The sequence below is a fragment of the Hyla sarda genome, chromosome 2, assembly GCF_029499605.1.
Source record: "Hyla sarda isolate aHylSar1 chromosome 2, aHylSar1.hap1, whole genome shotgun sequence".
NCBI lineage: Eukaryota > Metazoa > Chordata > Amphibia > Anura > Hylidae > Hyla > Hyla sarda.
In genome coordinates this window covers 265,578,424-265,592,017 of record NC_079190.1, presented here as the reverse complement: position 1 = coordinate 265,592,017, position 13,594 = coordinate 265,578,424, and the positions used below count along the sequence as shown (strand labels likewise).

General features: G+C 40.5%; 1 protein-coding gene across 6 annotated transcripts in view; it reads left to right on the top strand.

The window, feature by feature from the left end:
- The window catches only part of LOC130356074 (uncharacterized), a 100,040-nt gene extending 90,123 nt beyond the window's left edge, over positions 1–9,917 (top strand). For 5 of the 6 annotated variants that reach the window (XM_056557109.1, XM_056557106.1, XM_056557107.1 and 2 more), the window contains 3 exons: positions 2,381–2,469; positions 6,191–6,292; positions 8,985–9,916. In XM_056557109.1, the coding sequence (XP_056413084.1) occupies positions 2,381–2,469; positions 6,191–6,292; positions 8,985–9,251 (458 nt within the window). In that variant the 3' untranslated portion in view covers positions 9,252–9,916. Of the gene's footprint in view, positions 1–2,380; positions 2,470–6,190; positions 6,293–8,984 lie in introns of all 6 variants that reach the window. The other variant, XM_056557111.1, reaches the window with a different exon arrangement.
- The last annotated feature ends 3,677 nt before the right edge of the window (positions 9,918–13,594 follow it).

Below are 13,594 nucleotides of genomic sequence, written 5' to 3'. Positions count from 1 at the left end.
TCTTTAAGAGTCTCCTCTGTCCTCCTCTCGTTACCTGTATTAATGGCACCTGTTTGAACATGTTATCAGTATAAAAGACACCTGTCCACAACCTCAAACAGTCAAACTCCAAACTCCACTATGACCAAGACCAAAGAGCTGTTGAAGGACACCAGAAACAAAATTGTCGACCTGCACCAGGCTGGGAAGACTGAATCTGCAATAGGCAAGCAGCTTGGTATGAAGAAATCAACTGTGGGAGCAATTATTAGAAAATGGAAGACATACAAGACCAATGATAATCTCCCTTGATCTGGGCCTCCACGCAAGATCTCACCCCATGGTGTCAAAATGATCACAAGAACAGTGAGCAAAAATTCCAGAACCACACGGGGGGACCTAGTAAATGACCTGCAGAGCTGGGACCAAAGTAACAAACTAGCCGTCAGGGACTCAAATCATGCAGTGCCAGACATGTCCTCCTGCTTAAGCCAGTACATGTCTGGGCCCATCTGAAGTTTGCTAAAGAGAATTTGGATGATCCAGAAGAGGATTGGGAGAATGTCATATGGTCAGATGAAACCAAAGTAGAACTTTTTGGTAAAAACTCAACTCGTCATGTTTGGAGGAGAAAGAATGCTGAGTTGCATCCAAAGAACACCATACCTACTGTGAAGCATGGGGGTGTTTTTCTGCAAAGGGACCAGGATGACTGATCCATGTAAAGGAAAGAATGAATGAGGGCATGTACCGTGAGATTTTGAGGTAAAACTTTCTTCCATCAGCAAGGGCATTGAAGATGAAACGTGGCTGGGTCTTTCAGCATGACAATGATCCCAAACACACCGCCCGGGCAACGAAGGAGTGGCTTTGTAAGAAGCATTTCAAGGTCCTGGAGGGGCCTAGCCAGTCTCCAGATCTCTACCCCATAGAAAACCTTTGGAGGGAGTTGAAAGTCCGTGTTGCCCAGCAACAGCCACAAAACATCACTGTTTTAGAGGAGATCTGCATGGAGGAATGGGCCAAAATACCAGCAACAGTGTGTGAAAACCTTGTGAAGATTTACAGAAAACCTTTGACCTCGGTCATTGCCAACAAAGGGTATATAACAAAGTATTGAGATGAACTTTTTTTATTGACCAAATACTTATTTTACACCATAATTTGCAAATAAATTCTTTAAAAATTGAACACTGTGCTTTTATGGATTTTTTTTCTCATTATTTCTCTCATAGTTGAGGTATACCTATGATGAAAATTACAGGCCTCACATCTTTTTAAGTGGGAGAACTTGCACAATTGGTGGCTGACTAAAAAATTTTTTACCCCACTGTAACTCTTGTCCCCAGAGTATCTCAAATAACAGGTGACAAATAATTTGTATATGCCACATCAGAATTCTGCAATGCTTATTCATCAATAATTCCTCATCCAATTCGAACATGACTTCCCATAAAGGTTGGCCAGCTTCTTCTCCCCCCATGCTGTCTGGACAAGAATTGCTTGTAGCGAATAATTAGAGAAGTATGGTGAGATATGAATAAAGCATAGAGATCTGTTATTACCGGCAGGCTGTATTTTGAAAACATTTGGGCTAATATTTTGCAAACAGCAAGGTTGAACATTTTGCTAGTCTGAAAGTCTATTTTTTCCACTAACACATTAGTCTTGTTTCCCTGAAGAAGCCAAACTATTAATGAGAATATTGTGACTAGTAAACGTGTACCTCTGAAGTTTTAGGCACTTTTATGAAGAAAAAAAGAGCAGCACTGTGCAAAAGTAACTGTACATTAGGAGATTGGTCTTCCTGCTCCATCTCCATAGCACTCGTCTCCAGAGTAAGACCCAGTGAAATGTCATTCTACGGCACTCGGTGTCACGCTAGTGAGGAGTGCTATGGCGATGGAGTACAGTTATATGTGGTGAACAGACTTTCATTCATAATGAAAGTAATAAAAAAAATAATAATAAACTCAATTGTGCACAGCCGTGCTACATACATCTTTCATAAATGTGCCTAAAACAGTAGAGGTACACTTTGAAGAGTTTTTCTGGGCAGAGGGATTTTTTGCACATGCCTTGGGGTGTGGTGAAAATAAACAGATGACATACTTACCTGCCCGATCCTTCACAGTCACTGTTCTGATGGTGCAAGGTCCCGCAGCTCTCTTCTTCTTCCTTGCTGTTGTGACGTTTCTTTCATACAGACAATACCCACTCACCTGCCAATCACTGGACTGAGCAGTTTTTTTCTGCCTGAATGAAGGGATTAGGGCAGATTACTACAACATGTCATCTTTATTATTTTCACTGGACTCGAGATTTACAAAAGAAGCCTAAGAATACCTTTTTAATTCATACGTGATTAAAAGTTTCATGTTACCTTTTATTAATCTTATAGGCAACCAAACTAACAATACAACCATGCCGAGCACAGAGGTTATGAGTACAGCTTCTACTACCACAACTACTACAACACTTGTCTACAGTGTAAGTATTGAGGCATACCTTATTTACAAGTCATTTTAAGGACAAGCTGTTTGTTACATATGTGTACACATGAGTAGTAGTACTATTTCTGACCATTACGGTATATATTTCCTGTCTATGACATTTTTTTTTTTAACCAGATTTCCTCTTTGGGGGCTCAATTTCAATCAGAATTTTTTGTTGACCCTGAGCTAGTAGGTGGAGCTTGATGTTTATGATGTTCCCCATATACTGTACACACACAGAAGAGGGGACCTGCTCTCCTTTATCTCTAAATACCCATACCCCCCCCCCCCCCCCCCCCGTGTAGTAAAATATTTCCCCACCTTATGTCATCACAAAATAAATACACGCATTGGCAAAAAAAACAACAACAATGCACCCTGATAGAAACGTCAGTTTTCTGCAAAACTCTGTGTGCAGTTATGTCTCAGGCAGATCTGTAAATAAACACAGGTTTGTTCTGATTAGACACTGGGTCCTGCCACAAAATGGGGTCAAGGTGCTTCTCCCTCTGCCCTATTAAAAGAAAAATCTCTCAGGGGCTACTTTTGGGTAGTGTACCTCTTGGTGAGAGATCACTGACCACTCTTTGTTTCATAATACTGAGCCAAATAAACATATAGCCCAGTCCAAGCATTTATTTTAATTTATATAGCGATGACATATTCCACAGCAGTATGCAGAGATTATTACTTTGGTCGATGTCCCCACTGGGGCTAACAATCTAAACTCATAAACTTATCTAAAATTATGGTCCATACAGATGTTGTCCTAGTCAGATTTAAAGGGGTACTCCAGTGGCTATTTTTTTGCTGATGTTGCTCCCTTGTGGTATTCTGATGCCTTTTCAAATTGACATGTGTTAGATGCATGTACCGCATGTGGGTTTTTTACTCACCTGTTTCTTGGGCAGGAAGTTCAGTCGTTTTTCGGTGTTGCTGTGACTGTCGTCCACCGTGGCGGCCATGTTCCGGCAATGCTGTGGACAACGCGTCGTTCTTTTTTTTTTATATATATATATATATATATATATTTTTCCAGCCTCCGAGAGTGGTCAGCCTTTTCTCCACCCTCCTCTTGAATATTCAGTGTTTGTTTTCGCCGGCTTGACCAATGTTTTCGGCTTCTGCACGCATGCATGCTTCGTTCACTGGGCGTGTTGATGCGGCAGATGGGTGTCCAATCAGACTGTGTAAGGCGTGTTCAGGTACGGGACTTGTGTTTGTCATACGAGCTGTAGCTTTTCGTGCACCTGTGTGTAGGGTGCATGTAGCCGACTTCATGTATTTGGATGTCTCTGATTCTTTTATGATTTTTTATTTTTTTTTTGGTTTGTTTGGGAATATGGGTGATTGGTGGGAGGGTGAATGAAGTCTTTTTCTTGAACTTCGCAGGTGTCAATCCTTTACCAAATGCTTTCACTAATGAGACATTACATTCACTGCATGTTATAAAGGCAAAAGCATGCAAAAGAGCTGGGTTGGAACCAGGTGGAACATAAAACAAAAAGGGCAGTACTGGGGTGGACACATGAACAAGCAGAGCGGATGTCCCGAACCCGCCCAAAAAAGCCAGGTGGCCTGCTGGGATTAGTAGTTTGCAGCTCAGCCAGAAAACGGAAATGCAAGCAGCAGGAAAAAAACTAAATAGGCAAAAAAAAGGACAACAAAGAAAGGACAGAGAGTAGACAAGACACCAATGTGAAGAAGGAAACACACCAAAAAAAGTGGGTAACGAAAAAACACAACTGACCACAAAGTACCCCTTTAAGTGTAGCAGACAAAGTTTATAAATAGGGTTTGCTGATGCTTGTAGTCCCACTCATCCCAGAGCAGGGAAAGTCATGGTTAAGGTTAAAAATGTCACAGGTTGTTACATGACACCCAAATGCCCCTTAGAGTCGCTACACAATTGTCAAGGTTAAGGGGCTGCACTGGTGGTATATAGTTTGTATCCCTTGAGGTGCTTCCTAGTGACAATATAGGAAGAGATTTATCAAAACCTGTCCAGAGGAAAAGTTGCTGAGTTACCCGTAGCAACCAGATTGCTTCTTTCATTTTTGAAAAGGCCTAAATAAATAAATAAATTACGTGATGCGACGTGTATGGGCATGGGCGGAGCTTCCTGTGATGTCACGCTTAACCCCAAATTATTGTTGAGAGGACACAACACTTTCAGGATATGGCATCCCTGTATGATTGATTGGGATCTGACTTTTGGCACCTTCACCATTCCTGGGAGTAAATTAGCGCTATGGCTCCTTGTTTTCACTACACAGTAGTTCTCCCTAGTCACAAAGCTGTGCAGGAAACTGTGACTGGCCCCATTGACTTAAATTAAGCTGTTCTGCAGTTCCCCTGGATAGCAGGTAGCCAGGCTCTACTTTGAAAAGGAAAGACTGTGTGGAAAGGGCTACAATACCAAATTAGTGTCGCAGATCAGTGGGGGTCCCAGAAGTCTGACCACTACATCAAAAAGTGATGGCATATCGTGTAAACTATTTTTTTTAAAACAGTTTATTATTTTTAGTAGTTAAAACATTTTCTTTAGTGCTAAAATTAATTTAAAAAAAAATCAAATCTCCCTGTCCCAGCATCTGAAAAATGCCCCCACAAATGTTTTTCCACCACCATGCTTCACAGTAGGGATGATATTGGACAGGTGATGAGCAGTGCCTGGTTACCTCCAGACATGATGCTTAGAATTGAGGCCAAACAGTTCAATCCTAGTTTCATCAGACCAGAGAATTTGATGTCTCACTGTCTAAGAGTTCTTTAGCTGTTATTTGCAAACTTTTCTGTGTCTTTCATTGAGGAGAGCCCATATTGGTAGGGTACTGCAGTGATGGTTGATTTTATGGAAGTTTCTTCCATCTACACACAGGATCTTTGGAGGCACTCCTTCCCCGATTACAGGGTTGCTGTTGGGAGGCCAGCTCTTTGTACTAGAAGTAGAAAATAAAAGAGACCAAAGAACTGCGCCTAGTGTGTTACCCTTGCATAGTAGGGGGACCCTTAAAGGGGTACTCTTGGTCCCGCAGCTGGGGACCCCCGCAATCTAGCATGCAGCACCCACCTGTAAGCACTGCAGGAATTCCTGGAGGCTCTCAGTGTTATGCCTCCCGACCAAGGGGACAGAGTATTGTGACGTCACGCCCCTTCCCATAGACTTGCATTGAGGGGGTGGGGCGTGACGTCAAACGGGGGTGGAGTTGTGACATCACGATACTCCGTCCTCATGGTCGGGAGGCACAACACTGAAAGCCTCCAGCACTTCCTGCAGTGCTTACAGGTGCGTGCTGCATGCTAGATTGTGGGGGTCCCTAGCGGCGGGAACCCCGTGATCAGGCATCTTATCCCCTATCCTTTGGATAGGGGATAAGATGTCTTGGGGCTGGAGAACCCCTTTAACTGAGGATCAGTGAACAGAACATCAGATCTTAGTCAAGATGGTCGCTCATCTTAGATAGGGAAAAATTGCACATATTTCCCCTATAAATGGGGTGTCTTTTGTCGTTGAATTAGCATTTCAGCCAGAAGGTCATATTTTTTAATGATTTTAACATTCTCATTATTCGCTATTGAGTGTAGAATGATAAACAGATAAAAAAGGTTTTTGATTTTAGCACAATGCCTCAACATAACAAAATGTGAAGAAAGTAATTGGGTCTGAAGATGTTCTGAATGCACTGTACAAGTCTTTTTGTGTTTCCCTCTAGGAAAAGAAATGTAGATCGTTTAAGTGTGATGGATCAGACTGCTTTAAGACTCAGACTACTGCACAAACAAAACAATGCCAAGTTGGAATAAACCATTGTGAGGTATGTTATAAGTGGCATTTATCTTGAACCTTTACATACACTGCTCAAAATTTTTTTTTTTAAACAACTGTTTATTTATGTAAAGTTTTTAAGACATTTTATACATAGCAAACAACATAGAAAAAGTATAATAATGCAAAATCATCTGCAATGCAAAAGTAAGCAGAATGGCTAAGATCCATCATGTAAAATTCTTACATCAAAAATAACATGGATTATCAGAACGTTGATAATACAATAAACCGGGTCTATGGTAAGAATCAATGACCATCTGGGTCCAATCATATTAGACATAAAAGAAATTAAACAGAATAGTAAAAGAGTTATAGAAAATAAAGAAATACAAAGGTTAGAGAAGGAAGAATGGATGAAGAAGTCTAAAGAAAGAGTTTAAAAGGAAGGGGAAGGGAAACTAAGAGATGGGTGAATGAGAATCACAGTCCGGGTTCACCTAAAGAGGAGGACGATTAGGATGGTTGAGTAGCCTCCAATGCTCAAAAAATTAAGTGAACACTAAGAGAACACATCCTAGATCTGAAAGAATGAACTAATCGTATGAAATACTTTTGTCTTTACATAGTTGAATATGCTGACAACTAAATCACACAAAAAATATCAATGGAAATCAAATTTATCAACCCATGGAGGTCTGGATATGGAGTCACACTCAAAATCAAAGTGGAAAACCACACTACTGGCTGATTCAACTTTGATGTAATTTCCTTAAAACAAGTCAAAATGAGGCTCAGTAGTGTGTGTGGCCTCCACGTGCCCGTATGACCTCCCTTCAACGCCTGGCCATGCTCTTGATGAGGTGGCAGATGGTTTCCTGAGGGATATCCTCCCAGACCTGGACTAAAGCATCCGCCAACTCCTAGAGAGTCTGTGGTGCAACACAGTTGGTGGATGGAACAAGACATGATGCCCCAGATGTGCTCAATCGGATTCAGGTCTGGGGTACGGGTGGGCCAGTCCATAGCATCAATGCCTTACTCTTACAGGAACTGCTGACACACTCCAGCCACATGAGGTCTAGCATTGTCTTGCATTAGTAGGAACCCAGGGCCAACTGCACCAGCATATGGTCTCACAAGGTGTCTGAGGATCTCATCTCGGTACCTAATGGCAGTCAGGCTGCCTCTGGCAAGCACATGGAGGGCTGTGCGGCCCCCCAAAGAAATGCCACCCCACACCATTACTGACCCACCTCCAAACCGGTCATGCTAGTGGATGTTGCAGGCAGCAAAACGTTTTCCACGGCATCTCCAGACTCTGTCACGTCTGTCACATGTGCTCAGTGTGAACCTGCTTTCATCTGTAAAGAGCACAGGGCACCAGTGGCGAAATTGACAATCTTGGTGTTCTCTGGCAAATGCCAAACATCCTGCATGGTGTTGGGCTGTAAGCCAACCCCCACCTGTGGACGTCGGGCCCTCATACCACCCTCATCGAGTTATGTTCTGACCGTTTGAGTGGACACATGCCCATTTGTGGCCTGCTGGAGGTCATTTTGAGGGGCTCTGGCAGTGCTCTTCCTGCTCCTCCTTGCACAAAGGCGGAGGTAGTGGTCCTGCTTCTGGGTTGTTGCCCTCCTCCACGTCTCCTGATGGCTCCTGGTAGCGCCTCAATGCTTTGGACACTACGCTGACAGACACAGCAAACCTACTTGCCACAGATCACATTGATGTGCCATACTGGATGAGCTGCACTACCTGAGCCACTTGTGTGGGTTTTAGACTCCATCTCATGCTACCACTAGCGTGAAAGCACCGCCAGCATTCAAAAATGACCAAAACATCAGTCAAGAAGCATAGGAACTGAGAAGTGGTCACTGGTCACCACCTGCAGAACCACTCCTTTACTGGGAGTGTCTTGCTAATTGCCTATGATTTCCACCTGTTGTCTGTTCCATTCGCACAACAGCATGGGAAATTGATTGTCAATCAGTGTTGCTTCCTGAGTGGACAGTGTGATTTCACAGAAGTGTGATTGACTTGGAGTTATATTGTGTTGTTTAAGTGTTCCCTTTATTTTTTGAGCAGTATATATATTGTATATCACACCCAGTAATATTAAAATAGACATTACATACTGCAGATGCTTTAGACTAAATGTTGACACAAGTCACGATTTTTTTTATTCTAAATGAATCAAACTCTCAGCTGTTCTTAGATAGAGTTTTTCTTACACATAGATTTAAATTCCCTGCATTGACAGATTATCTATAAATTCTTTGGGGGAGATTTATCAAAACCTGTGCAGAGGAGAAGTTGACCAGTTGCCGATAGCAACCAATCAGATGGCTTATTTCACTTTTAAAAAGGCCTCTGAAAAATGAAAGAAGCGATCTGATTGGTGGCTATGGGTAACTGGTCAACTTTTCCCCTGCACATATTTTAATAAATCTCCCCCAGTATGCATTTAGCTTATGTGCTCCCCCTATTGGTGGCTGTAGAGAGACAGAATTATTTAACTGTATGGCTGTGCGAAGGATTTGGTGTACTGTATCAGAGAAAGAGACATCTAACCACTCTAAAGAAACAAATTACCAAAAAAATAACATGGTTGAAAAAAAAAAAAAGACAACACTAGAAAAGAACCTGTGTGGATACAACCTAAATGTTCTGCTCTATGCAGACTAATACAGACATGCACAATAAAATTAAAACATTTCTGTTTTTTTCCCACACAGTTGCAAAAAATTGTGAAAAATGGTGCCATCTCTTATGAAGCGGGCTGCAGTAATACCTGTTCCACCAGCACTAAATCCTGTGCTGCCATCACTACTGCGGACTGTTTCCAGGAATGCTGTAATGCTACAAATGCAGGATGCTGCATGAAACTGGATGGCCAGGTGCGCTTTAACACCGCTCCATTAGGCCAGAAAGGATCAATCCTGAAGCTATTTACTTGGGCCTTCTTTATTATTTTTGTCTCCCGATTCATTTCTTCCTCATAAGCATACATTTGGATTTTATTTCTGCATCTTTTTACATGTGCATTACAAATGAACTTTCCTGAGAACTTGTGTTTTATTTGTTTTGCCCAGAACCAGAACCTAAGAATAGGGCTATACATTCATTGAGGCATCATCTATCCAGTAATGTAATATCTACATATTGTTGTATCAATTGAAATGTATTTACTATACTCTACTCCTGGGAAAATATGAAAAGAGATAAGTAAACTCTTTGTATCATTTTTTTCCCTATAGTTTACTGGTTAACTATGAAAAACAAGCAACTATAATTTTAACATTCCTGACAAAATTACAGAAAGACATTTACGTGTACCTGTCATATCACAGAAAAAAAATGCTTAAATGGGGTACTCCAGTGGGAAAAAAATGGTGCCAGAAAGTTAAACAGATTTGCAAATTACTTCTAATTAAAGGGTACCTCTCATCAAAAAAACTTTTGATACATTATAGATTAATGTATGCAGAATAACTTTACAATTGCATGTTATTAAAAAATATGCTTCTTTCTATTTAATTTTCCACTTTGAAGAAATGACCACTAGGGGTCTCCCTACCAGTCCTGACAGCAAGCATTTCAGACTCATGCTGGAGTCCTAAACACTACGAGCTGCCAGTCTGCTTTCTTCACAAAGGAGAACACTCAGAGCTGCCAGCCTGCTTTGTTCACAGCCTGTTTGGCTGTGAACAAAGCAGGCTGGCAGCTCTGAGTGTTTAGGACTCCAGCATGAGTCAGAAATGCTTGCTGACAGGACTGATCGGGAAAAATACAATAGAAAGAAGCATATTCTTCATTAACATGCTATTGGAAAGTTATTCAACATTCATTAATCTAAAATATATCAAAAGTTTATTTTTTGAGAGGTACCCTTTAAAAATCTTAATCCTTCCAGTACTTATCAGCTGCTGTATACTACACAGGAAGTTATATAGTTCTTTTCTGCCTGACCAGAGTGCTCTCTGCTGACACCTCTGTCCATGTCAGGAACTGTCCAGAGTAGGAGCAAATCCCCATAGCAAACCTCTCCTGCTCGCAACAGTTCCTCACATGAATGAGTTGTCAGCAGAGAACACTGTGGCCAGACAGAAAAGATATTTAAAGAGAAACAAACTTCCTGTGGAGCATACAGCAGCTGATAAGTACTGGAAGGAATTTGTTTAACTTTCTAGCACCAGTTAATAAAAATAATAATAATAATGATAATAATAAAATAAAATAGTTTTCCACCGGAGTACCCCTTTAAATATGTTACTCACTAGGTCATGCAGATGCTTTACATGTCTTTTTATGTGTCAAGCTTTTGTATTTGGCTCACAAAGTCCTCTGTTCTGCTGCCCACTCATTTTGACATCCACTGCATAGGAAGGGAGTTTGCCCTCACTCACCATGCATTCACTTCCTCCCTGATTCTGCTGAGCTGGCTATCAATCACTGCAGGCTGCTCTCTAACCCCATCCTCTCTGTTTTTAGACAGGAGTTAATGTTATGCCAAGGTGCACAACATACAAAACATTTTTGATGCTGTAAGTACTCATTTAAGGGCAAGCTAAAGCCTGTTCAGAGCCATAATACACTGGAAATATAATCCTATAGAGATTTCCATATTACTATATGCCATGCCACATGCTATTTTAAGTACTCCTGTACTTCTTATGCAGCCATGTAATACATCTATGCCTTGCTGCTAATGGGAAATATTAAGCACCTGCTTTCACATGGATCCATATACAGTGTATTCTAAAAATCAGCTCAGCTTTTTCCTTTGTCTGCAAGACAATCAATACAAGTCTCAGAAACCTGATGAAAAATGGGTGGATGGATTTTTTATAAATTGACATTTTATGTTAAACTTTTTAACAGTTCCACAAGAGGACATTGAGAAGCGATCTCCTGCTCACTCATACAATGCACTGCACTAGTATGCTAATCAGCATTATACTTAAGGGGGTATTCCAGGAATCAAAAAACAGGCCTTTTTTTCTTTCAAAGACAGCGCCCTCCTTGTCTACACTTTGGGTGTGGTATTAGAACTTGGCTCAATTCACTTTAATGGAACTGAGCTGCAGAACCACTCTCAAACTGGAGAGAAGGAAGGTGCTGTCTTTGAAAGAAAAAAGGCCTGTTTTTTTGATTCGTGGAATACCCCTTTAAAGGCAATGTTCTTGACTGTGCTACAGGCAAATCCAAGTGAGAAGATACCCATGAAAGGTCTGAGGGCCTTCATAAGGCGCTGGCTGCCACTGAAAACTATTCGCCAGTAAGCTGATGGGGTAAACAAGGCACTCGGAAATCCTTAAATACCATAGTCACAATTTGACTGTGCGGATTAAAGGGGAAGAAAATGTTCTGAACGCTTAGAGCCGACACCGGGAGCTTGTGATGCCATAGCCTCGCCCTCTTATGATGTCACACCCCGCCCCCTCAATGCAAGTCTATGGGAGGGGGCATGGCAGCTGTCACGCCCCATCCCATAGACTTGCATTGAGGGGGCGTACGGGGTGTGACATCATGAGGGAGTGGGGCTATGACATCACGAGCTCCCAGCGCCAGCTCTAAGCATTCAGAACATTTTGTTCCAAACGCTGAGCAGACACTACCCCTTTAAACTACAAGAAACTGAGGTTTCTTCATTTATGCTAACCACCAAGCTCCCACAACTATGAAACTCCAGCTGGCAAAAAGATGCCTGCAAGGCAACACAACTGCAATTTAAAGAGAATCTGTCAGCTCTATTTGCTGCTAAAAGCTGCAGACACTATTAGATAGCAGTTAAAGGGGTACTCCGGTGGAAAACTTTTTTTTTTTTTTTAATCAACTGGTGCCAGAAAGTTAAACTGATTTGCAAATTACTTCTATAAAAAAAAAAAAATCTTAATCCTTCCAGTACTTATTAGCTGCTGAATACTACAGAGGAAATTATTTTCTTTTTGGAAGACACAGCTCTCTGCTGACATCACGAGCACAGTGCTCTCTGCTGACATCTCTGTCCATTTTAAGAACTGTCCAGAGTAGGAGAAAATCCCCATAGGAAACATATGCTGCTCTGGACAGTTCCTGACCTGGAAGAATTAGGATTTTTTAATAGAAGTATTTTACAAATCTGTTTAACTTTCTGGCACCAGTTGATTTAAAAAAAATAAAACGTTTTCCACCGGAGTACCTGTACCTGTACCCATCTCGGAGCTGATCTCGGAGCGGCTTTTTTGTGCTCATTTAACAATACCGTAGTATACTTTAAAAAATGTTTTGATATTTTTTGCCAGTAATTTATTGTTACCTGCCCCTACACACTTACCATTCATAGTCAGTGATCTATTTTCATATTTTTCTGTGCAGGAATATGTTATGTTACTGCTAAAATGAAACACAAATGATGTATAAATTTCATTTGAAGTATACAAATTATAATACTCAAAAGTATAAATATTTCTATCTTTCCAGGAACCAATTGTAACATGATAACTGACATAATATTTACTCTTTTAGACTAGTTTAGATTATTTTTGGCAGAGCAAACTATAGAGCATATATTTCTAGCATGCACTTATGTATAGTTTGTCATTATATTCAATTCATCATAAATAATGTATACAAAAAAACTGTTATTTTTCAGTAATATAAGAATTTGTAATTAGATTTATGGCAATGTAGATATTAAAAATATAAGCAAGCTAATACAAAAGAAAATGTATATCAGTATATATTTTTATACTTATTATAGTCTCGCAATAAGAGCCTTACATATTATTAGCCGCTAAGATCTGATTGCTGAATTCTAAAGCCTGGATAAAATATACAATTTACTTTATGATGTGCTCAAAGTTTATTACATTTCTAACACTGAAAACAGTATAATGTTTTTTGCTTACCTATAAACGTCCCAAAAAATCTAGAAAATTACAAGCTATTGTTAAATTTGCTATTTTACCATGTGCTAAATGTATTGGGTACCAATGTACTCATGATAACCATGGGGAACAGCACATAAAGAAAAAAAAAAAACTAATGAACATGACTAACATTACCAAATCCATTATTTTATTTTATCATGAGAATGTTAAAATAATGCAAAAATAATTGAGCACTGTATGTAAAGTTTGTAATAAACACTATATTCACATTCAGTCTACTATGGCTTAAAGGGGGTTAACCAGCATAAGGTGATTTTAGTACGTACCTGGCAGACAGTAATAGACATGCTTAGGAAGGATCTGCACTTATCTTGGGGCTAAATGGCTATGTTGTGAGATTACCATAACACTGTGGCTAGCTTTTTGTGAACTGGTATTTCCTTTTTGAGTTTTCTTCTTTGCCTACAATTCCC